We start from the raw sequence: 25322 nt of genomic DNA on the forward strand, positions 1-25322 counted from the left end.
TGACCTGGCAGACAGTTGGGATAGCACCATCTGATAGCCTATTCTTCTTTTTGAGAAACCTGGGCACCAACACATGATCTAAATCTTGGTTCTGTAGGTCCTGTGTTTAGGTTCCCATACGGGTTTGAACTCTGGCCAAGGCCAGGGTTACTTCTCCCATTCATGGGTGGTGATGGTGACCTTCTGGGCATCCTGACTTCCTGTGCAACTGTCCCTGCAGCATCAGTCAGCACGTAGTTCTCAACCCAGACGAGCACAAAGATGTCCCCATCACTAGCGGGGCCAGTCTAAGCCATTCGTGGTTCAAAACTAATGACTGGCACATCTGTGCAAGAGCGATAGTGTGCCCCTGAATATGTGACCAGATCGGCGCTCAGTCACCTGCCCTTTTCTCCCCAACAGCACCACCGTGAAGGAAGTTCACGCCCATCTGAGCTGACATCCCGGGCCCATGGTGTCATGACTTCACCTCGCATCCCAGCCACACGAGCTGTGGATCTTTAAATGCCCTCCCTATTTTGAGGTCCCATCAAGATACTTCTCCTTTTCCTCATTTTCTTACGGCATAAAGTCACTGCAGAAGCCGTGACAGAAGTGGCTGTCCACGCTACGTCCTCATAGAGGAGAAAAGCAGGTTAAGAACCATCCACACCAATAGAAAGAGTGAAAACTGCAAGTTTATTTGAAAGTATAAAATTAAAAAACAGAACAAAACAACCAAAACCTAACCAAAAAGCAAAGAGCAACCACACACAACCTTTCCAGTTTGCATCAACTCTGAACATCACACACTATTAACCACTTAGTTGCGTTTTTTTTTAGATGTCAATTTCCAAGTCTAGGGTATTGAGTCAGGCTATCCATCACAGTGGAATGATTTTAATGTTAAAATAAAAAGGACTTGCTGATCTCATTTGAGAAAAGACAGTAGAGATGGTTCTTCTGGTTCGCATAGATTTAGGCGATGAATAAAAAAATATGCTGGTTGGAATGCGTTTATTACCAGCCACTTATTTGCTATCTCGAGTGGGGGAAAAAAACCCAAAAAACCCTGCAGTTTTGGTGTCCTATTTATATATTTCTAAAAACATCCATTAAAAAAATCAAATCTATAATAAAAATGTCCCTTTGTTTTAAAAAACAACACTAATCATCTCCCCTTATCTACCAAGACCATTTGTTTTTCCTAAAATGCCTGGAAGCAGAAAAGCGCGTGAGACTAATTCACTGCACGATTAATTCAAGTTAGAATCCTTTCCTCTAAACAACTTCCAGAGCACCAGGAAGAAGTAGGGGCCCATCAAAGGGGGAATAAAGCTGCTCTGACTCACAGGAGATGAAATGCTCAGCCAGAGTTCCTAACGCGCTCTGGCGGCCATCAAAAGTTCTTTCTTTATTGGATTACTCAGAAAATAACTCAAGTGTTATTTTAAAAATGAAAGATGCAAGCAACTAGTTTCCTTAAAAAAAAATCACCAAGTGGCTAGCTTTCCTGTTACATACTTTGGATTTTGGTTAAAAAAACAGAAGTCTACAGAACAGGCTCACTGAATGCCACTTCATGCCCCTCCTGCAGTCTCCATTTGAATCAGCATCAAAGAGGACACTGAACCTTTCTTTGCTGTGGAAAGAAGCCCTGAGGGGGAGCCGCCACCAGTGGCCCCACCAGCTTCCAGTTTTGTCCCCCGTGTGGTTTTTTGCCAAATAACGACCACGTTTCTAGCTGGTATTTCCCCAGGGGGTGTGGCTGGCTGGGCACAGAGAAAGAGGAAAGCTAGCACAACAGAGATTATGAACCGAGGGAGCAAAGACATCCCTCTTTCTGCTTCCTTCAAGAACCTGATAAATAATAACTCAAAGTGCAACAACGCACGAACGCCCGGCACACAGGTCAGTCTGGAGTGACTTGTCATCAGGGCTCCGCAGGACAAAGGGGTCACCTCCTTTTGCATCTTTCTTTGGACCTCACTAATGGAAAACAAACCAACGAAAAAGACAGCTTTCTTATACACATATAAATAGTCCCTTAACTAGAAGGGAAAAAACAAACACACTGCTTCAAATGCATTTCTAAGAGATTTTTTTTTAAAAGTCTGAACGGCAAATCTCGACTCCAAACTGTCTATTGTCCATGCCTCAGAGGAGAAACTACGAGATGTTAGGAGGGGCCTGGCCCTAACCCTAAATTGGGGCACCGGTATTTGGGCCCTGGTGGGAGGAGCTCCGCTGGGAGGCACTGAATATGGTTCTCACCTGTGTGAGAAACCACAGCATCCTCAAGCTCAGATGCACGGCTGAAAGGACTTGCGAGCGTTAGGGGCACTCAGGAGGCTAGTGCTGAAGCTGCACGACTGTGCGAGGCAGGCTGGGTGTGGCTTCCCAGGACAAAGGGCCACATCAGATTTTTGGCCAACTCAAGTTGTGTCCTCACCCTTTGGCTACAGGCAGGTCACAGCTGGGAGGGTGACAATCCAGAAGCCAGGGACCAAAGGGATTGTGGGCCAAAGCAGGCCCAGGCTCTTGGCAGCCTGCATTTTAGGAGCTGAGAACTTGGATAAACTCACTGCAGGGCCCCCTGACTATTCTGGGATGAGGCTGATGACATACATGGCCGAGAACGCTCTCAAAATGAGGATTTTCGGGCAAATTTTTAAAGCCAGAATCTACCCAGAGTAGACAGTTTCAGAGTCATTCACAAAACCAAAATGACGCTGCTGATGACTGAAGAGCGTCCCTCAGGTTGAAGTCTTCTGTAGCCACTGCCTCCGCTGAACTGAGAGCGCGGACAGGAGAGCGCAGGGCAGCCTCCAGGGCCCACCTGGATTCTGGTGGCCATCCAGTGACAGCCTCCTGGTAGCATCCTCCACCCCAAATCCCCAAATGGAGCTATCAGGTGGCAGCCCACAGAGAATCTGGTCCAGTGTCTTCACCCTCTGAACATGCAGCATGACACAAAAACAACGCTTTCTCAAGAACTACTTAAATACTGCTCCATCCTGCTGCCTGCAATTTATGCCATCTATTCAGCAAGATTCCAGTAACAGAAGAATGACATGAAGAGTGAAGCTGTGATCCTAGGCCCCGAAGAAAAGATGCACAGTACATCATGTCCACTGAGAGGCCAGAAAAATGCCAGGTCGCCCTCCGAAGAACATCCCTGAAATCTGGGGGGAGAGGGGATGGAGAGACAGCTGACACCCCAAACCACTCCTCGAGGCACCCTGAGGAGCTTCCCATGAGCGCACGTTGTTAGGATGGTAACAAGTCAGAGCAGATTAACCCATATGGACTTTGGAATAACTGGATTTTATACTTCCTCAGAGCCCTGGCTGGGCACGGAGTCCCTGGGCTCAGCAGTGCCCTCCTGAGCGCCAGGCTGCCCCGGGCTGTGGCCGGTATCCTCCACGCTCAGGAGGCTGCTGGCGGCCTGGGAGCTGGCGCTGTTGGCGCTCCCGGACCGGGAGCGGTAAGGCGGCAGGTCGGCCTGGTTCAGAGACTCCGTGTCGGAAGAGTAGGGGGGCGGAGGCAGGTCGTACCACGCGGGCCTGCAAAGAGAAAGCAGGACGGGGGAGGGGAGGGAAGAGAATGCATCAGGAGCCACAGCAAGGCAGGCAGTGCCAACTTCCGCCCGTTTATGAGCAGATGCTGACACCAGGAATGACAGTCTCCCTCCAAGGAGAAGGGCGGTCTGAGGACTACGAAAACCAGTGGCTTGCAACATGGCAAAGGAAATGGAAAAAGGTCAGCACACTCTGGCTGGCTGGGCCGACTGGGCAGTGCCAACGCCACATCCCCTGGGTGGGCCCCAAATAAGGAGAGCCAGCACTCCCTCGGCTCGTCCTGGGTGGCTTGGCAAGGACGCTCGCTCCATCAGGGGCCCCGCGGCCAAGCGGCTGGCCTGGTGTTTTGATGGAGCCTCTGACGGTCCACAGAATTTGGGGTTCCTACTGAAGGCCCGCTCTACCCGGCTGTGTGGACCTGGGGGACTGAGAGGACACCCTCTCAACACCTCAGTCTCCTCACCTGCAGTAAAGGGTAATAATGACACCTCGCTTGCAACGAAATAACTTCACAGAAAAGACATTTTATTTTCAGCTCTCCTTGACTGAAGGCTTACTGCGAGTCGAGCACTGGGCTACGCACCTCACCTTCGTTAGTCGCCTTATTTAAGGCTCACAAGAAGGCTAAGAGGGAGCCATTACTCTCACGCCCACTATACTGGGGAGGAAACTGAGGCATGGGGGCATTAGATGACTCGCACAGGATCCCAAATAACTAGTAAGCAGCAGTGCTGGGATTTGAACCCAGGCCTCCCCTCTCCAGTTTCTGCGATTTTAACCTCGCTCTACGTTGGATGGTCACAATGAAGAGGTTATGAGTGGTGAGTGAGGTCCTGCCTTCTTACACTTATGTGCAAAGATGTCCTTACACACCGCCCCTGAAGCTGCATTCACCTTTTATGAGGAGGGAAAACAGAGATTAAATAACACAAGAGCTGCCACTGGAGAGGGTCCCAGCGGAGCCCAGTCACCCCGGGAACACAGCTGCAAAATGCCTCCCGCCATATGGAGAGCCCTGGGCTCAGAGGATGTGGGGCGCCGAGCAGGGATTCCTAGAGCCAAAGGGGACTCAGATAGCTCTAATCCAGGGACTTCCAAAATGGGTTCTTGGGGATACCGTGGAGGTCACCAAAGAAGTCGAGAGAGGAAGCCTGAGCAGGAGGATTCAGGTCCACCACCCGCTTCTACTGCAGAACTCTGCTTTTGACTTTACACATTGGGGTTTTATATAACTCCGTTTGTAATGAGGGCTCTAGAGAGCGTTCTACTCCACCCCTTTTATTTTATAGATGAAGCCAAGCCAAGGTAAGGAACTCATTTATTCGCTCACTCATTCATTCATTCACTCCCTCCCTCACCCATCCATTCATTCAACAAATATTAAGCAAACTCTACTGTGTCCTGGGCACTCTTCTGCGGTAGCAGGTGCAGCCCCACAGTTAGTCAGTGGCCTGATCACGTGCCAGTGTGGCATTGCCAGGGAGGAGCAGGGCTCCAAGGTGGCCAGGATCCTAACTACATCCTCAGACAAGTAACTTACAATCCCAGAGCCTCAGTTTCCCCATCTGTAAAACTGAGGCAAATACAGAGCCTCCCTCAGAGAGTGGTTGAGAGGATTAAATGAGATGATACATGTGAGGTGTCTTGTGGGGACTCCGCGAGCGTCAGACGCTGCTGCCGACAGCAGCCGAACCCAGGCTCCCGGCCAGACCTGGGAACCCAGGGGCGTGCACGCACCCCTCCCACCATCCATGACCTCCCTCCCCCATCTCCGCCCCAGCACGCACCTTTGGTCCAGCAGGGCCTCTGAGTAGGAGGGCGGGGAGCCCACTTCCGAGGCGTTCTGCTCCGCCTGGCTGGCCACATACTGGACACCGTTGTTGACGTTGTAGGTGACACTGCAGTGGCGGGGGTGGTCCAGGACCACCAGGCGGGAGAGCAGCACAGGGTGCTGCAGCCGGTGCACCGGCAGCGTCACCAGGTGGTTCCGCTTCCGCTGGTGGTGCAGGACCAGCGCCAGCAGGGCCACCACCAGCACGAAGACGACAGAGCTGCCGACGATGGCGTAGGTGATGCTTGGGTAGTACACCAGCTGGTTGTCCGAAGTCACAAACACCTGCCCGCTGCCTGGCTCTGCGGAAGCCCCGAGGGGAGAGAAAGGAGAGGTCACCAATGTGGGTCACCCTTCCGCTCCAGAGTCAGCCCCAGGAGATGCACGCAAATGTTCACAGCAGCTCGATTCACAACAGCCAAAAAGTGAAACCACACAAAAGTCCATCTACCGGTGAATGCACAAACAAAATGTGCGATATCTGCACAATGGGATATAATCAGCCATCAAAAGTACTGATACGTGCTACAACACAGATGAACCTCAAAACACTATGCTAAGCAAAATACGCCAAACACAAGAGACCATATACTATACGATTCCATTTATATGAACCGCCCAGGAAAGGCACATTTATAGACAGAAGTAGACTAACGGTTGCCCTGGGCTGGGGGTGGGAACGGGGATTCACTGAAAACGGACATCAGGAATCTTGCTGGGGTAATGGGAATGTCCTAAAACTGGATGTGGCGATGGCTGCACAACGTGGTAAATTTACTAAAACTCATTGAATTGTACACTTAAAATGGGTGATTTTATGTTATGTAAATTATACCTCAATAAAATTGTTTGAAAAAAATCAGCCCCAGGAAATATAATATCCGGGGAACAGGAGTGAGAAGTCCTGCGGCAGAAATCAGTTTCTCACTGGAAGTTTCTAACATAACACACATGAGGAAGACCAGTCGGCGTGTCTGGGGTTCCTTGTGTCTGCCGAGCGCCATTTTACGCCGGGCTGCATGCCAAGCTTTCAAGACCAAGAGCCAGCATAGCACAGGCTGAAATCGTGGACTCTGGAGCCAGACTAGGTTCAAATGCAGTCCCTCAACCTGCTGGCTGTGCGCCCTCTGGAAAGTGATCCACCTCTCTGTGCTGCAATTTCCTCATCTGTAAAATGGCGAGAGTAACAGCCCCCACCTCACTGGGCTGTCATGAGCATGAAACAAGGGAATAATTATCAAGCTCGTGGAACAACAGCAGACACACTGTGCCACGTGGGTGCAGGTTCGAGACATACAAATACTGGCCTTGTCACATCGACTCACCTCACAGCAACTCCAGGAAGTAGGTGCTGTAACTGCTTTCTTTCTAAGATGAGGAAAGGGAAGCTCAGAGACGCTGGGTCCCTTGACCAGGGTCACAGGGTTAGGAGGTGAGGAGCCGTGTGTGATGTGAGCCCAGGGGTCTGACTTCACAGCCTTGGCCCAGCACTCGGCCCTGCAGCCCCCTAACAAGACCTGCTCAGCATCTGCAAGCAATTCCTCAGAGGTCCTCGGGCGTGTCTGGTACCCGTGCCCCCCTGCATACTGCCAACACCCTCTTCTCCACATGAACTAACGAGACACACTTCCAATACTCAGGTAAGGGGCTTCCCAGTCAGCAGGACAGCAACGGCAATGTCCAGCCCAGCACAGGAACCACAGCGGCCCCTCAGTAGAAAGCTGGAGACGCCTCATCTGTGCGGGAGAACCACAACTACCCACAGATATGGCCCCGCTGGAAAACTCATCTAAATGCAGTGCAGTGAGCAAACCTGGCGACCACGCCCTGTGCCTGCCCACCTCTGAAACAGTGAGGGGGTTTCAGTGGGTCCACAGGAGCCGAAACGTAGACATGAAGTGGCAGCAGCAGCAGCGACCACTGGCTGCTCAGGCCCGTGTGCTGGAGCTGGGCGAAGCTTTCCTGACCCCTCAGCAGCGGACATGCACCTGTTCTGTGCATCGCCGTGTCCCCAGTGTGTAGCAGCGCCTGGCACATAGGAGGCACTCGATAAACGCATACGACTCGATGAAAAAAAAATCTGTGTATTCACACACCCTGGTGAGGTAGGTGCTATTAATGTCTTATTATTCCTGTTTCTCAGATGAGCAAATTGACTCAGAGAGGTGAATTAACTTATCTAAGATCATGTAAGAAGCAAGCAGAGGAGTCACGACTAGAACCCAGATATTTCTTCTTCAAAAAACCACATGCTGTGACACACACTATCTGCTCTCCTTTCCTGACACAACTATTTCCCAATTCCCCAAATAATCCTAATCTGAGACATAACTCAAGCTCCAGGCTCTGTGTTAATTTTCTTTCCAGCCACACTCAAATATCGACTAAAAGCTACGAAGATTCTCCAAGTTCCTGTCGGTCACTGTTTCAATGATTAACTGTACGGAAGGAAGCAAATAAGACCCTGGCGACGGGCAGAAGCACACTGCAGACAGTTAAGGGAAGGAGGCAGCTGTGGATTTTTCTGGAGACAATTAGCTGTCACTCAGCAATTCTGCTGAGTTCTGTCTGCTCTCAGCTTAGATCCTTAAAAGCTGGGTGGGGGCTTATGTGTGTGTATGCTTCAGAACGCAAGCTTAGAATAAAATACACTCCTTATTTTGTTATCTCAGCACAGAGCTGAAGGTTCGACTCTTGGGGCCATCACTCTGGCTATTTAACTTTTACGAGCTTCAGCTGTCTCATTTTAAACGGTGGGGGTGCTGAGTAAATAACAGTAGCCATCTCCTTGCATTACTGGGAGGGTAGAATACAATATACACAAAGTGCAAAGCACAGGGTCTGGCAAGGGTCTGCATTCAGTTAATGCTAGTTCTTTTTTCTTTTTTATGGTGGTAAAATATACACAAGATAAAATTCACCATTTTAACCATTTATGAGTGCACAGTTCAGTGGCATTAAGAACATTCACACTGTTGTGCAACCATCACCACCACCCATCTCCAGAATTTTTCATCATCCCAAACCAGTTAATGCTAATTCTTAGTGTTCACACTCTTTCCATTATCCAACTTCCCTGGACCAGTAATAGAGGCTGGGAGAGCCCCTTTCGGGGGAGGATGGAGGAGAGATAAGGACTGAGTGAGTTCCTTTCCAGCGAGACATGTTTCTCAAAAGAGCAAAGTGGCGGATTTTCACACAGACAACAAATGGGTCCAGAGATTTTAAAACCCCGACTTCCGTGCAACCACTTGAGGTTTTAAGAATACGAGAGGGAGCACTTTAAAAATGAATGCAACGTAAAGTGCTTGCGGATCTTAGTCTCATTTACGTCTCGGAAAGCAGGCTCTCTCTAGGTCTGCCCACTTGGCAGGCAAGAAGCAGCGATCACATCCACCGGAGAAATTATGATGCTACATAACTCAGTGGTGCCCGGTCTCGTTTTCGCTCTGAGTGTAAAATGTCATCTTGTATTAATTCATTAACTAGACTTACTTTTCCTAAGAGCTTAATGAGCCCGCTGGCCAAATTACTAATATCAGAGTGGCCTGGGACCTGAGTTCCAAGTGCATAATCCATGGATAATGGAGTTTCCATTTATTCTGGCTGTCCCTCAAGCTAATGCCCTCACGCTCCACTGTCAAACAGCTTCAATTCCTGTCCTGTGGCTGCCGCTTCTACTGCATTAATTCCAGGCAATCTGGTTACACCAGAGACCACTGGGCTCTCAAAACCACTGGCACTCCACTGCCACCTGTGGTGGAGCAGGCTGTGTCCACACAACTCCAGGGGTGCTCTTCACCTCAGTCATCACGGATTTGTGTAGTTATCACAACAGTTTTCTAGCAGATGGCAGTCACGTGTCTTCAAGAACGGTGCCTTTTGGTAATTCACATAGAGGCGCTGTCTGAACGGATGGAGGGACTCAAGCAGCTGGCACTTGTGACTTGATGTCCCCTTCTAAAAAATTCCCTCCTCTAAATGCAAATTAAATTTCCTACAGGATACCATTTTTTCCTATCAGATTGGCAAAGGCAAAGTCTGATTTCACATTTTGCTGGCCAGGTCTCGGGCAAACAAGTATAGTTATTCACACATGACCACTGGGGGGTGGGGGGGTAAATTGGTATAATCTAGGGTGGTGCTGGAGTTAACAATATATAGCAAAATAAAAAATCCTCTGACCGAGTAATTCCACTCTTAAGAATCTAACAGATATATTCACACAAATGAGAAATAACTTTTTAATACAAGTATTCATTGAAACATTGTTCGTAACAGCAGCATATATCAGAAGCTATCTAAATGTGAATCCACTGCAGCCTGGCTAAATAAATTACAGTGTATCCGGAGAACACCACACCTACCGAAAACATTACAGCAGCTCTACACGTGCAGCTCTACACGTGCTGACGGAACAATCCGAGAGAGATCCTGATGAGTGAAAACAAGCCGAGTCCAGGAGAGAATGTACAGATTATTCCCAGGAGAGACAGGCCTGCAAACACTAGTAGCTTCTAGGGAGAGGAACAGAGGCGAGAGGGAGACTAACCTGTCACTGCTCACTGTTTCCTACTGTGCCCTCCTCGTGCTGTCTCGTCTATTAAAGTTCGCACACTGTCTCCTCTTGGGCGCTGCCAGGCTGATGGTGCGTCTGGTTCTCTCTTGTGTCCTCCCCTCTCTCCCTGCAAGGTGAGGGCTCCTCGAGGTTCACGCCTCACCGTCACTCACCCAAGACCCCTCCCTGACTCTCCACTCCCCGACGACGGCTCGAAGCCTCCAGCCTGACCTCTGGCGTGCAGCATTCCTGTTCTGGAACGTTCACTGCCCCATTCAAACTGACTCCTCACCATTCCTCTGCAACATCAACTCCTGTGGGCCTTTTTAAAAAAATTATTTTTAAGGTGTATTTTTCTCCAGATTAAATATATTTTTCTAAAGTCAGGTTTATTGAGGTATAATTTACACACAAGAAAACTTGCCTTTTTAAAATGTACAGTTGGGGGCTGGCCTGGTGGCACAGGCGGTTAAGTGTGCGCGCTCTGCTGCAGCGGCCTGGGGTTCACCGGTTCGGATCCCGGGCGCGCACCGACACACCACTTGGCAAGCCATGCTGTGGCAGCGTCCTATATAAAGTGGAGGAAGATGGGCACGGATGTGAGCCCAGGGCCAATCTTCCTCAGCACACACACACAAAAAAAGAGGAGGATTGGCAGATGTTAGCACAGGGCTGATCTTCCTCACAAAAAACAAAAAAGTACAGTTGGTTGAGTTTTAACACAATGAAACAGTCACATCACCACCACCACAAACAAGATCTAGAACCTTCCCTTCCCTCCCTCAAAGCTCTCTTTGCTCCTTTGCAGTCAATCCTCTCCCCTCATTCGCAGCCCCTGGAAACCACTGATCTGTTTTCTGTCCAAACAGATTCTCCCTTTCCAGAAAGTCATCTAAGTGGAATCACATAGTACATAGCCCATTGTGTCTTCTTTCACTCGGCACAACATTTTCGGGATCCATATTTCTGTGAGTATTAATACTTTATCCCTTTAGATTGCTGAGCAGTGTTCCACTGTATGCACGTATCACAATTTATCCATCCATCCACCAGTTGAGGGAGGGAACTGGGCTGTTTCTAGTTTCTGGAATGCAGGTCTTGGTGCTGAACTATATTGTCATATTTCTTGAGTATATACTTAGGCGTAAGGCTGCTGAGTCAGATGGGAAGTATATGTTTAACTTTATAAGAAACTGTCCCACTTCCAAGTGGCTTCAGCATTTAGCCTTCCCCATTGCTCTGCAACCTCGTCAGCACTTAATACGGCCAGTCTTTTAATTTTAGCCATTCTCCTAGGTGTGTAGTGGTATCTCATGGAGGTGTGAATCCACAGTTCCCAATGACTAAAGATGTTGAGCATCTGTTCCTGGGCTAATCTGCCATCTGTATATCTTCTCTGGTGAAATGTCTATTTCAATCTGTTGTCCATTTGTAAATTGGGTTGTTCAACTACTTATTATTGAGTAGTGAGAGTCCTTTATATGTTCTGGGACACAAGTCCTGTTCCAGAAATGTGTTTTGCAAATATTTCCTCCCAGGCTGTGGCTTGTCTTTTCATCTACTTTACAGTGTCTTTTTGAAGATGTTTTAAAAAAATTTTTTATGAAGTCTACTGTATTAATTTTTTCTTTTATGTTTTGTGTTTTTTGTATTGTATCCAAGAAATCTTTGCCTAGAAGTTTTATAGCTTCAGCTCTTATATTTCATCTATGATCCACTGCAAGTTAATTTCTGTTTACGGGACAAGGTGAAGTTCAATGTTCTGTCTCCCCTTCCTTTGGAGATCCAGCTGTTCCAACACATTTGTTGAAAAGCCCATCCTTTCCTACTGATTTACCTTGGTATCTGTGTTGAAAACCAATTGACCACAAGTCTGGGTCTATTTCTAGATTCTCTATTCTGTTTGATCGAGCCATACGCCAATCCTCCGCCAATCAGCGTGTTGACAACCACAGCTTTACTGTAAGTCTCGAAATCACGTAGTGTGAGTCCTGCACAAATTGAACTTTATTTCTGATTATAAAAGTCCATGCTAATTATTAAAATTAAAGTAATATAGAAATGTTGAAGACAGATAAAATATCCCCCCCAATAAATCTACTAGAATTCCACCAGAGAAAAACAGTTAACAGTTTGGTGTAGACTAGGGGTTGGCAAACTCGGTCTATCAGGGGCCAGATAGTAAATATCTGATGCTTTGTGGGCCTGACTGTCTCAGCTGCCACTACTCGACTCCGCCCTGATAGCACAAAAGCAGATACAAACAATATGTCAGTGAGTGAGTGCGTTTGTGTCCCAGTAAAACTTTATGCAAAAACAGGCGCAGGCCGTCAGATTTGCCCCACTGGCCTTAGTTTGCTGACCCACAGCGTGGATCCTTCCAAACTGTTCTCTGTGTGTGAACATACATGTACTTTTCTTCATGCTATACAGATATTTCTGCAAATGGACATCTCTCCTCATCTCCCCACACCTTTGTCCAAGAGAAGCTGTGTACTATCCCACTATGATGGATACATCACAATTTACTTAACCAATCCCCCACTAATGTGCAATTAGGCTGCTTCCTTTTTGCTGGGGGGAGGCTGTTACAAACAACGCTACAACAACATTCAGGTAGACCAAGTGGGCCGTGAAAGCCACGAGGGGAGGGCCAGGCTTGCCCTGTCCACCATTCTAAAGTCGTGCTCAGCACAGATGTTGAGTAAGTCAGTGATCTGTGGCCACTGGTGCAACAATTCCTTAGGACGGACTTCCAGAATGCTGGTTGTTTCCCTGGCCATCTAGTCTCCCTGGTTGGAACATTCAAGGTTGTCTTGAACTCTCTCCTTTTCTTTTCCACGTGGAGCCACCGAGTGTGGTCAACTTCTGCTGTGCCGCGTGTCTCCAGTCTCTGCTTCTGGTCTTCACTTGCATGGCCATGTCCAGGCCCAGGCACAGGCCAGGAAGAGAAAGTTCCTTGTGGTCTTACCATCTTTAGCCTCGTTGTCCTCCGACCTTTCAGCAACACTCCCATCAGTTTGTGTCACTGTGTAATTCTTGTAACATTCTTCAGATGGAGGACCCTCGATGGCTCCCATCACCCTCCCTGGCCAGCATTCAGCTCTGCAGTCCTCCCTGCCTTGGCTTCCCAGCACCAAGCCCCAAAGGTTCCGGTGAAAAGGAGTCCACAAGCTGGAGTAAGCAACACCATTGGCCTTGTGACCTCTCCCCCATTCCTGATTTGAACTAAATAATAATACAAATAATACTAACCACCACCACCACCACCCATACTTGCTTTGAACTATAAACCAAAGAGTAACAATAATGTCATCATAATTATCACAGCAGCTCACACCCTATTGGCAATATCTTATGTGTTTTACGCATATTAACTCTTTAATCCATACACCATCCGTAGTGAGTGGAATGGTGTCCTCCCAAAAGATATGTCCACTGGAACCTCAGAATGTGATCTTATTTGGAATAAAGGTCTCTGCAGATATAAGTAAGGGAAAGATCTCAGGGTGAGATTATCCTGAATCAGGGTGGTCTCTAAATCCCATGATGAGTGTCCTTAGAAGAGACGGAATAGGAGAAGACACAGAAACAGACAAGGGAGAAGGCCGTGTGAAGACGGAGGCCGAGACTGCAGTCACGGCAGCCCCAAGCCAAGGAACGCCAAGATCTATGGGCAGCCGCCAGGAGCCTGGAGAGAGGCGTGAACGAATTTTCCCTCAGAGCCTCCACAAAGGACCAACCCTGCCAGCACCCTGATTTCAAACTCTGGCCTCCAGAACAGTGAGAGAATAAATTCCTGTTGTTTTAGGCCGCCAAGTTTGTGGTCATTTGTTATGGCACCTCCAGGAAACGAACACACCATCCTACGAAGCAGACCCTTTTACAGATCAGGAAACGGGAGCACAGAGAGGTGACGTGATTGCCCAGTGCTCCACACCTCTCAGTTACGATTAGCAGCTATTATTAGAGCCCGCTAGTGGAGGAACCAGCAGGAACCAGGCAACCAGGTTCCAGAACCCCTGCTCTTCACCCACGGCCTTCTCTCACGTTCCACGCGTGTCTCTCTCAATGAAGATGAGTTCCTGGTGGGCAAAGGCCAGGCTCGCTCTCTCGAAGCCCTACTCAGGGCCAAATGCAACCTCGTACACACAGCAGGTTCTCCACAAGTATTTCTCATATCTGTAAACTAACTCTGAAACATGATAATTCATAATCTCCTCATTTACAGAGAGTCCAACATGAACAAGAGGATGAGGGTAACCTTGAAGACTGGACCTCCTGCTGCTAATTTCCATCCTGTATGCACAATTTCACTTCACTCTTAAAACAGCCCTATTTTATAGAGGGGGAAACTGAAGCCCAGAGAGGTTAAGGAACTTACTGAAGGTCACAGAGCACACAAGCAGTATTTGTGCCCAGGAGTCTGACGCCAGAAACCATCCCACCGTCCCGGGCAGTTGTCTGTGCCCTCCCCTCTCCCCTTCCACTTCTCCTGTCCATTTGTCACCCCACCTTACTGCACAAGCAATGGGGTCCTTCCTCCAGTAACTCCAATGTAGTCTCAAGCTTAGGCTCTGAACAATTTATTCTGAAGGGTCTTCTGTGAGGTGGCAAGAGGTATTTCCCGAAAAAAGGTACCCTGGTCAAAAAGGTGTCAGAAAAACTAGATTAGACAAATTGAACCACTTTTTTTGTAGCTGTGCAGGCTCCAGAACCAAATGTCTAGATTCAATCCTTGGCTCTGTCACTTACTAGCTGCGTGACCTGGAACAAGTTACTTTACCTCTCTGGGCCTCAAAACCCTCATCTGTGAAACAAGATACTAGTAGAATCCACCTCGTAGGGTTGTTTTATGGATAAAAAGAGAAATACATTAAAAGAAGTTTACTGTGTGTCTGGCACAGTAAATACTCAACAAACCCTAGTTGTTATTAATAGCTACTATTACAGGACTTTTCAGAGTCTTTATAAGGCATATGTTCACTGTGATGCTTCACGAGAGGATGTGGCTATTTCATCAATCTCGGTGCCACGCTGAGATGGACAGAACACACATCATACTCCAAATAGCACATTCCCAACTTCTGGAAGGTGTCTTTTCACAAATCAGACAGGGGCATCTCTGGCCCTTGGGCACACTGTTAGAGGAAGCGCCGTGGCCGCAGCTGCCAACTTAAGAGGCGGAAGCTGAGAAGCAACTGCCTTTGGCCCCCCTCTCGGTGCAGCAGCCCCGCCTCCCCGGCCACCCCCAGTCAAGGTCCAGCAGCACCACCGCTGACTGCAGCCTGCCCGGCACCAGGGCCCCGTCAGTGCGGCAGCCCCCCAGCTGACATGCGAGTCGCCATGGGGAGGCCGTGCGACCCCGGCACCAGGGCCCCGACGGTGCGGCAGCCCCCAGCTGACATGCGAGTCACCACGGGGAGGCCGTGTGCCGCAGCCGTCTCCACACCTGACAGACCGGGTGGGCGGGAGCTGCCCTGTTCAAGTGCTCAGGGAGCCCAAGGCCGCCGGGAGCTGTTCTCCGGGCCACGCTGCCCGTTAGACCTTCTCACCCTGGGAATGCTGACTGCACACAATGCCGAGAGCAGGAACCTTCCTGAATAATTTAGGGGAAATGCTGAGAACAGAAGCAGCACAAGCAGGGCTCCCAGTGAACAAACTCACGGCTTCTGTAGACGTCAGAAAATCTCACAGGGACCCCAGGCCCCCGCACCTGGAGGGAAGGGCTATCTTTTTACACACATGGGGGTCTTGGGGTCCAGCCTCCGTGCTGACAGGACAAGGATTCCTCAAAAGGGGGCACACGGGGGCCGGCCCCGTGGCGCAGCCGTTAAGTGCACGCGCTCCGCTGCGGCGGCCCGGGGTTCGCCAGTTCGGATCCGGCCGTGCACCGACGCACCGCTTGTCAGGCCATGCTGTGGCGGCGTCCCATGTAAAGCGGAGGAAGATGGGCACAGATGTTAGCTCAGGGCCAGTCTTCCTCCGCAAAAAAGAGGAGGATTGGTATTGGATGTTAGCTCAGGGCTGGTCCTCCTCACTAAAAAAAAACGGGGGTGGGCACAAGACACCTCTGACCCCAATCACAACTCTGCGCAGCAGCCCCGGGCTGAGTGCCCATGTCTCTAAACCTCCACCACTGCCACCCTCGTCCCGGCCACGGTCACCTCTGCCCTGCCCCTTCTCTTGCTCTCCACAGTCTCTTTTCCCTTAGCTGCAGGGTGCTCTTTGTAAAACCTACATTCATTTATTCATGTCACTCCTCTGCTCAAAACCCTCCAGTGGCTTCCCACATACGAGGTATAAAGTCCAGAGTCCTCGCCAGGCCCCCCAGGCCCTAAATAACCCTTCAGTTCTGCCCCTCCCCGTCTCCTGCTGCTGCAAACCCACCGGCCTCCTCGGTGTGGTTCCAGGACACACCAAGCACTCACCTACCCCAGGGCCTTTGCCCTTGCTGTGCCCTCTGCTCAGCAGTCCCTCCCCGGGCACCTGCATCACTCACTCACACCCCATCCCACTCAAGTCTCTGCTCCTTGGTCAGTGTTAGCGGACAGCATCCTGGGCCACTGCCATCCCTCTTCATCCCTCACTCTGCCTGCTCTGTCTTCACAGCACTTGTCATCACCTGTCACTGCTCACAGTATTTGTTCTGAATCGACTCTTTCCTACTGGATGTAACTCCGTGAGGGCAGAGTCAGACTCTGCTCGCTCATCGCTGTATCCCTAGTGCCCAAAATGTGCTCAGGAAAAATCTGTTGGGGGGAGGGGGTAGAGGGTCCCTAACTCTGGCTCTGTGAGTCGCAGTCTCAGCGTGTTGTGCTCCTTCCAGAAGTACCTGCATCTTTCACAGGAGACTAAGTGCCTTACATGCCAGTGCTTCCTGGCCGTGAGCTCATTTAGCCTCACATGTGAGAAAAGTAGTCTCAGAGAAGTAAGGTCACTGGCCCCAGGTCACACAGCCAGGAGGTGACAGAGCTGACCCTTGAGCCCAGGTGTGTCTGACCAACAGCCAGACATACACACGGCCTGAGGACAGGTCCCACAAGTCTGCTGAGACGGTCTGCTCTGGGGAATGTGACACCAGCCCCGTGGCTGAATATCCAGATTGTTATTTGATGGGCAGCTGGCTGAGCTCAGGATGTACAGAAGACATGTTTGTTGTACAAAAACACAGTCTCATCCTTCTAGAATCTTCCTTCTCACAAATGAGATGGAATCATCTAGAGATCCACCACCTCACAGGGCTGGGAGTATGAAGCCAGCACACCCAGTCTCCTCTCCCAAAGTGACCGTGATGGTGCCCAACTCAGTCACACCCGGCCAACCCTGTGGGGACCTGCAGCCTTGACCTGGCTCTGGCCCCACTCAGAAGCTTCCAGAACTTTCTACTTTCCAAGGGTAAAGTGCCAACTCCTTATCATGATACTCAGCTCTTCCCACTTGGCTCCTTTCTCCTTCTCTGCTCCTCTTACTGCCTCCCACTCCCCTGCCCCGCCACGGTGGTGGTGGCCACTCGGCCTAGAGTAAGGCAGTCACAGCTCCTCAGACTCAGCCACAGCCTTTCTGCCAAGAGCCTGCGGCCTGTCCAAGGTGGGTCCCGCAGCCTGCCGGTTTAAAAGGGGAGACGGAAAGAGTTCAGCGAAGGGACAGTGGGAAGCGGCTCCCAGCCTTAGGCCTGAAGGGGCGAGGTGCGGCTCCTAGAATCAGTGACACCTGAGAGAGCTGACAGCAGCTGAGGCCTCTGGTGGAGGAATGAGGCCACCGCCAATCTGTGGCCTCGCAGACAGGGAGCTGGGGGAACAAATATTTGACCTTTTCCTCTTTCTCCCTCCAGCCTCCTGCTGTGTTTCCTACTGGCCAAAGCCACCCGAAGCCGGATGATAAGGAGGCCCCGCTGATGAGCCGGGGGAGGCAGCAGCGCACGCAGAGAGAAGCGTGGAGAGGGGCTGCCGGCGGGCAAGCGAGGCATGCGGCGCAGGGCTCCCTGCTCCTCTGCCGTGACCTTCGCCCCCTTCCTGTCTCAGCCTGGCGAATCCTACCATCCTCCCAGCCTTCGCTCAAACACTGACACTTTCATGAAGCCGTCCACTGTGCCCTCTGCTGGGATGAAATGTGCCCTTCTGTGCTCTCCTCGCGCCGTCCTTCCCTCCGCTACACTCCTAACGACATCTTGCTTTACGCCACGTGGACAACATGCTGGAGGCGAGGTCGCTCAGGTGGCACAGGGACAACCCGCTGCCCCTCTGGCCCAATGCTGACCAGCGCTGCATGGCCATGCTCACGACCCCACTCAGGGAAGCACTTCCTTCAGAGCTGGCACCCGTGCCCGCTTCACCCTGATGTGGAGGATCCACGAAAACCAGCCAAATGAGAAAAGCAAAGGCTCTTTATTCAGGGCCTGCTGCAGCCAGGGAGTCAGCCACCGTCACCTGCATTTCCGCAGCGACTCACAGGCAGGCGGAGGGGTGGGCAAGCTCTACAGGGGAACGACAGGCGGGAAGGCCGTGAACGGAGGCTGTGGGCATGGGGGAGCTGTGGGCGGGCGACCGAGCCGCAGGGCCTCCGACGGGACTGCTTAGGGGAATATATTTGGCTTTCTCTGGCTGATCCTCAGCTGGGAGTGGGGACACAAATTAGGGAAGCTGTCAGTTATTAATCAGGTCTTGGGTGTTTGGGGCCTGCTGTTACAGGGGTTATTGTTGGGCTGCCTGGCTGGTTACTGTAGATCACGGGTTGGCTTCCTGGGCTGGTGGCCGTAGGTTGTGGGTCAGAGTTCTGCTTTTACGATGGTTTGTCCATTGTCCATCTGTATATTCAGTCTCTCACTGACCATCCAACCCACGGCCCCAGGTCTGGCCCAAGCTCCACTTCTGCCTGAATCCCTGAGACACCCTGGGCAAGTCTAATGCTGTTTCCTCATTTGTAAACTATGGGCAATATACATCCACCTTGAGGGTCCCTCTGAGGCTCTGAGCTAACACAGGTGAAGTCCTGTCACGGCGGAGTGGTAAGTCTGCATAAATAGTGGCTAACAGTATCATGTCCCTGTCTGTTCTCATGGGAAAGCAAGGTGTAAGTATGAATGAGGACAACTCTATCCGGCTAAAAAGAGGCCTCGCGTGGAGGTTACAGTCTACGTTTGGGAGTTTGATTGACTGCCACAGACCACATGAGTGACTTCAGGCTATTTACTGCACCTTTCTAAGCCTCATCTGTAAAACTGGGATTAAAAACCTGTTCCCACCAGAGTTGATATGAACATTAAAGACAACTGCTTAAATCTGAGCAGAGTGCACCGACCGTGCACTTGCTCCTGTGACTTCCTTTCACCTGTGCAAAGGCTCTGATCCCTCTGTCCCCGGATAAAAAGGGCTGGGTGAGTGCTGACTGGCGGAGAACAGGAAACGTTGCCCAAAGGGAGGCAGGAAGAACAGCCAGGATTTTAGGGACACAGAAGCTGTGGCCTTCCCAGGGTTGTGCTGAGAACTGAGGAGGGAAGTCTGGGTGGGGGCACATTCACTTATGTACTCGTGAGCCCAGATCACAGGCCTGGACTTGTGCTCAGGGCTGAGGATTCCAGAACCAAAATGGCAGAGACGGAACCCTAGAGAAGCTCATGGCGAGGGAGAGGCCTGGGGGCCCATGTCTCTCCAGCACTCCCCCTAAGATGACCTCTACCCCACCTGTGGCCACGTTCTCTCAAGCCGGGAAGCTTCCAGGAACAGTCTTGGCCATTGCAGACCAAGGGCATCCCCGCGTCCACCCTGACTTTCTTGTTTAAAAAAAACATCCCGTGGGGCTGCAGCGTCTTCGTGGATCCCTATTCCAAGCACATTTCCTGTCCCAATTTAGATGTGGATTGAAAAAGTGTGATTTAAAGGGCAGACCGGCAAATGAGTGAATCAAAAGAGAACCACGAAAACCCCACTGAACCACTACCATGGCAACTCAAGCTTCTAAAATTAACTGAAAGGAGGGTGATGGGAAAATCCACGCTGCCAGCCTGCCCAGCGTCACACAGAGCACAGCAGGACCATCCTGGGCAGAGCCAGAGGGAAGTTAGGGAGGGGACCCATCTGCCAGGAGGGAAGTAGGACCCTAGGACCATCGGGAGCCAAAAGACAAGCGCCACAAGATTAAATTCAAAATGAGAGACAGGAGAGAGAAGACGTGAGAAAGTTCTAAGACTGAAGACAGAATGAGGCAGACATCTCCCCAGGAATTCCCAGTTGTTCTTCCTCCAAGAGACCGAAGGGCTTCTTGTCCTCTCCACCCCTTGCATACAGGCAAAGGGGGCAGGAAGCATCGCTGAGAAGCCCTGAATTCTCTATCAGTGCCATTGAGACAGCCAGCTGTCACCAGTGGCCCCTAATGTACAAGCTGCTCAGCTCGAGGAAAGCCTCTTGGTGGGAGGAAAACCCCCAGTGATCCTGGAGCTCTCTGAAGAGCTCTGAGCTGCAGTCCACCCTCCGAGCTTGCTCTCTGCTCTGATGGGGAAGGGCGCCAGCGATAACCGGGGGAACGGCCTCTTTGCTAAGAAACAGGCCCAGGGCAGTTACAGAATTGGCTTGTAATGGAGTTATCAGAATTGGAGGGTAAGGAAATTAATTGGTTATTTAAGGTAGAAAAGGCATTTTTAAATAGGAATTCAGATTGCTCCCAAAACTCAGTGATAACGGTCACTGGGAGCAAGGGCCCACAAGGCCTTTTTAGAACTCTGTTCAATTGTGCAATGGCTGAAAAAAGGTCAACAGAAGGGTGTCGGGAAAGGGGGAGCAGCAGATCTTTGCCACCCCTTCTACTGCACCACAAAATGCAAAACCTAATGGGAGCCACAGTAGAGGGGTGTGAGACTCGGTAATAAGCTCAAGTATGGGAGTCAACGCTCTAGTCTTCTAACCACCAAAGGGGAGACCTCCATGCACCTCTTTCCTGTGGCTGTGGCTGCAGCTGCCCCCGGCTCCCGCACCTGACATCCTGGGCTGCTCCTGCAGGCAAGGCACTTAAGATGGATATATGCGCCTCCTGGAACCTGCTGAATAAGGAAGGCTGTGCAGAATTACTGTTTCTACTGCTTATTGTGTCTATTTACCTGCAGTGTTTGGCGGAAGCTGCAAAAATAAATGCTTAGCAGACATTCTTTGTACTCGATGGTCAGTGGTCTCTGGTCCAGTAACAAGGCTTGGCGAGTTACCGTGCGATGGTTTACGGAGGCTGCAGCGTCAGCGGCCAGAGTGGAAGACTGCTAACTCAAGGGGGTGAGGGAGCAGCGAGGCCTGACCGTGTGTGAGGGCTGTATAATTACACACCAAGAGCACTGCAAGGAAAAGCTAACCCTAAGAATGGGGAGAGGAAACATTGCCCTCAGGCCTGTCATTGTCACTGCAAACAAACCCTCATTCCTGGCGGCTGAAAAAACAAATATCATCATGAAATATCAATGACGATCCCACAGTGGCATCCCCAGCCACCCCAGAGCTGGAAGTCCCTGCCTTTCCTTTTCCATTCATGCCCAACCCAGGCGCAGGTCCTGCTGACTCGGCTTCCAAATCTAGGGACCAGTTACCGTCACCTGTTGCATGGATTACCACACGAACTTCCTAGCTGGCCTCTTGATTTCCAATCTTGCTTCTCTCCGTCCATTTTCTGCACAGCACCCAGAAAGCTCTTTTTGGGGAGTAAATAAGATGGCTGCTCATTGTACTCAAAATCCAACTTCCTAACAACGGCCTCGAGAGGTCTCTCTGATCTGGCCCTCGACTCTTCTACAACCTGCTCTTGAGCCATTTGCCTGTCAGTGAAGTCTGGCCCACTGCCTGTTTTTATAAATAAAGTTTTATTGGAACAGCCATGGCCGTTCATTTACATATTGTCTACTCCCGCTTTTGTGCTACAAGGACTGAGATGCATAGCCCAAAAGCCTAACATATTGACTGTCTGACCCCACAGGTCTAATTTTGATTCATTGAGCAGACCAACACTAAGGAGCAATGAGCTAAGAGGGATACCAGCTGCATTTATCCAATGTACAGTCTCTTTGGGAAGTTACTCTAATACATAAAATGTGGCAGTCATGATAAGGTGGCTGTGACCACTACAGAGAATAAATGGAGAAATCAAGAAGTCAGGGAAGGGCCGGCCCCGTGGCTTAGTGGTTAAGTGCACGCGCTCCGCTACTGGCGGCCCGGGTTCGGATCCCAGGCGCGCACTGACGCACCGCTTCTCCGGCCATGCTGAGGCTGCGTCCCACATACAGCAACCAGAAAGATGTGCAACTATGATATACAACTATCTACTGGGGCTTTGGGGGAAAAAAAAAAAGGAGGAGAATTGGCAATAGATGTTAGCTCAGAGCCGGTCTTCCTCAGCAAAATGAAGAGGATTAGCACGGATGTTAGCTCAGGGCTGACCTTCCTCACCAAAAAAAAAAAAAAAAAAAAAAAAAAAAAGAAGTCAGGGAAGCAGTCAAGACACCCCTCCCAGGCCGTGCCTCCACTGGCGCTTGCTTCCTGTTGTCTGGAGAAGCGAGCGACAGAAATGTTCCCACAGGAAATGGCAAACTTGGTCTTACTCTTGGATACGAAATACCTGAATGGATAAAAATCTCTCTGCTCTCTGCCGCCGCCACCTCCCTAGGTGGCTGGGCAACAGTGTCTGAGAGGCACTTGGATGTCTCATATTTATGATTCCTGAAATGAAGGCTAGGTTGAGGTTTTAACGTTCTCCAAGACAAGGTGCTGGAGGCTCCATTCCAACCCCAAAGGGCCTCCTGGGCAGCGGGTCACGGAACCCAGCTGTTCCATCATAGATGAATAACTACAGGTCTGGGGCAGTGAGCATTCAAAGCTACCTGCTCGAGCCTTTAAGGAGGAAATAATTACCACCCATCCCCAGGGCAGTCTTAGAATCCACTATCCCTGTCAAAAGCTCCCCAAACACCGAAGACAGCCTGGAGAGCACAGGCAAGCATATTTAAACATGAAGGGGGCTGTGTTAAAACAAGTGAAGAAACCAAAGCTTTCTGTCGCTGACAGCAGGCCCAAGCTGGCCTCCTTAGGAAGAGGAATCAGACGACCCACATGGATCGATGTGAGACGAAGATGCACCCTGAGACGGGCCAACAGCGGACCGCACTCGAGTATTCACTCACTAACCATTCACTGAGCACCTACTGAGGGCGAGCCAGGGTGCTGGCAATTCCGGGTCTCTGCTTCCGGGCAGGAGTTCCTGGGGAATGGACCAGTGACCCTGGGAACCTCAGAGCTCCCGTGGGCTGCTTAGGTTTTTAAAACTTATTTTTTGAATAGGCAAGATATATTTATGATTGAAAACTCAAAGGTAAGAAAGGATTTGCAGAGAAAAGTAAGTCTGGTTCCCAGCACTGTCCCAGCCACAGATTCTCCTCCCCAGAGGCAACCACTGGTACCAGTTTCTTTTTATGTGCAGGCTTCCAGAAAGAGTCCAGGCATATATTACAAATACCTATTATTTTTAACACACATGGTAATTGTTAAATTTTTTTCATTTAATGAACCACATCAATACATAAATTTTTTTAAACCAAGTACCATTTTGCCTATATCTTAATAAATATCTATAAAACACTTATTATATGCCAGGCTCTCCCTTTTTTTATAATTTAATTTTTTATTTTGAGATAAGTTTAGATTTACAGGAGAGTTGCAAAAATAGTACAGTTCCCATATACCTTACACTCATCTTTTCCCACCTTACCTAACCACAAAATGACTGTCAAAACTAAGAATTAACCTCAGAACAATTAATTAAATTACAGAATTTGATTTTGCCAGTTCTCCCCACTAACGTCCTTTTTCTGTCCTAGCATCAATCCAGGATCCCACATTGCATTCGTCTCCTCTCATCTGTGACAGCTCCTCTCACCTGTGACAAAGGTCTTTCATGACCTTGACACTTTTGAAGGGGACTGAGTAGTTATTTTGTAGACTGTCCTTCAATTTGGGTTTTTCTGATGTAAACTGCACAATGAAGGAGAGGATGTATGTTACTGAGAAGACATCACAGAGGTGATCTGCCTGTCAGGGGATGCCTGATCTGTATTTACCGATGATGTTAGCCATGATCACCTGGTTAATTTCAGGTGGTATCTGCCAAGATTCTTCACTGTAAAGTTACTATTTTTCCTTTTGTAATTAATAAATACCTTGAAGGAGATCCTTTGAAACTATGCAAATATCCTGTTTCTCCTTAAACTCTCACCCACTAATTTTAGCATTCATCATAGATCCTGCCTGCAGCAATTATTACTGCCTTGTTCTAATGATGATTTTTTATTTCTCTCATTCCTTCTACATTCATTAATTGGAATTTTTCTGTAAGGAAGATTTACCCCTTTCTCCCACTTATTTATTTATTCGATTATTTACATCAGATGGACTCATGAATATTTGTTTTACTCTTTGAGCTATAATCTAACACTATGATTACTTAAGTTGCTGCCCAAGCTGTTCCAACTTCGGCCATGGCGGCTCTGTCAGGTTGGCTCCTGCAACCTTCTGACACAGCCCTATAATTCTGTTTGTGTGTTTTTGGACTACTTGTCTACTTTCTGGCAGAGGAAGCTACAGGCTCATTCTGTGTCTCGCAGCCCCAGGCCTGGAATCAACTCTGACTCTTTTTCACAAATAGCTGCCCAGTGTGCTATCTGTAGAGTGTGCCACCATCTATTTAACCAGAACCCATGTGATGGGCATTAGGCTCTATTTCCAATCTTTTCCTATTGTAATCTTTTATGATAAAAAATCCTTGTAGATGGGCCATTTCACATGTAAGCAGTTGTCAAGGTAAAACCTAAAGTCTCTACAGAGACCTGTGAGGACCCCCGTGTTCTCTCGACCTCAGGCCCTGCTGCTCCTCCCCTCCAGCCGGTGTGGTGGGCAGCCTCTGAGACGGCCTCCTCCGACTCGCGCCTCCTGCGATTCACGCTCGTGTGGAATCCCTGTCCTGTGAGCTGGGGTTGGACTTATTTTCTCACTTCTAATGAACAAGATACGGCAGAAACGATGAGTGTCACTTTCAATAATAGGTCTGACGGTGGCCCATCTCACTGTTAGAATGGCTATTACCAAAAGGACAAGAAATAACAAGTGTCGGCAAGGATGTGGAGAAAAGCGAACCCTTGTGTGATCGTTGGTGGGAATGCACATTGGTGCAGCCACTATGGAAAACAGTATGGAAGTTCCTCAGAAAATTAAATATAGAACTACCATATAATCCAGTAATTCTACTTCTAGGTATTTATCTGAAGAAAACAAAAATAGTAACTTAAAAAGATATATGTGCCCCCATATATGACAAACCCACAGCTAACATCATACTCAACGGGGAAAGACTG

The 25322-nt window shown here is 49.6% G+C and overlaps 1 protein-coding gene across 2 annotated transcripts in view; it reads right to left on the reverse strand.

Annotated features, from left to right (window-relative positions):
* Positions 1-659: 659 nt before the first annotated feature.
* Positions 660-25322, reverse strand: part of LDLRAD3 (low density lipoprotein receptor class A domain containing 3) — a 239772-nt gene continuing 215109 nt past the window's right edge. For both annotated transcript variants that reach the window (XM_058527142.1, XM_058527141.1), the window contains exons 5-6: positions 5348-5693; positions 660-3545 (exon numbers count right to left, since the gene is read on the reverse strand). In XM_058527142.1, coding sequence (XP_058383125.1) covers positions 3308-3545; positions 5348-5693 — 584 coding nt within the window. In that variant the 3' untranslated portion in view covers positions 660-3307. The remainder of the gene's footprint in view (positions 3546-5347; positions 5694-25322) is intronic.

The sequence above is a fragment of the Diceros bicornis genome, chromosome 31 (genome assembly GCF_020826845.1).
Source record: "Diceros bicornis minor isolate mBicDic1 chromosome 31, mDicBic1.mat.cur, whole genome shotgun sequence".
Lineage (NCBI taxonomy): Eukaryota > Metazoa > Chordata > Mammalia > Perissodactyla > Rhinocerotidae > Diceros > Diceros bicornis.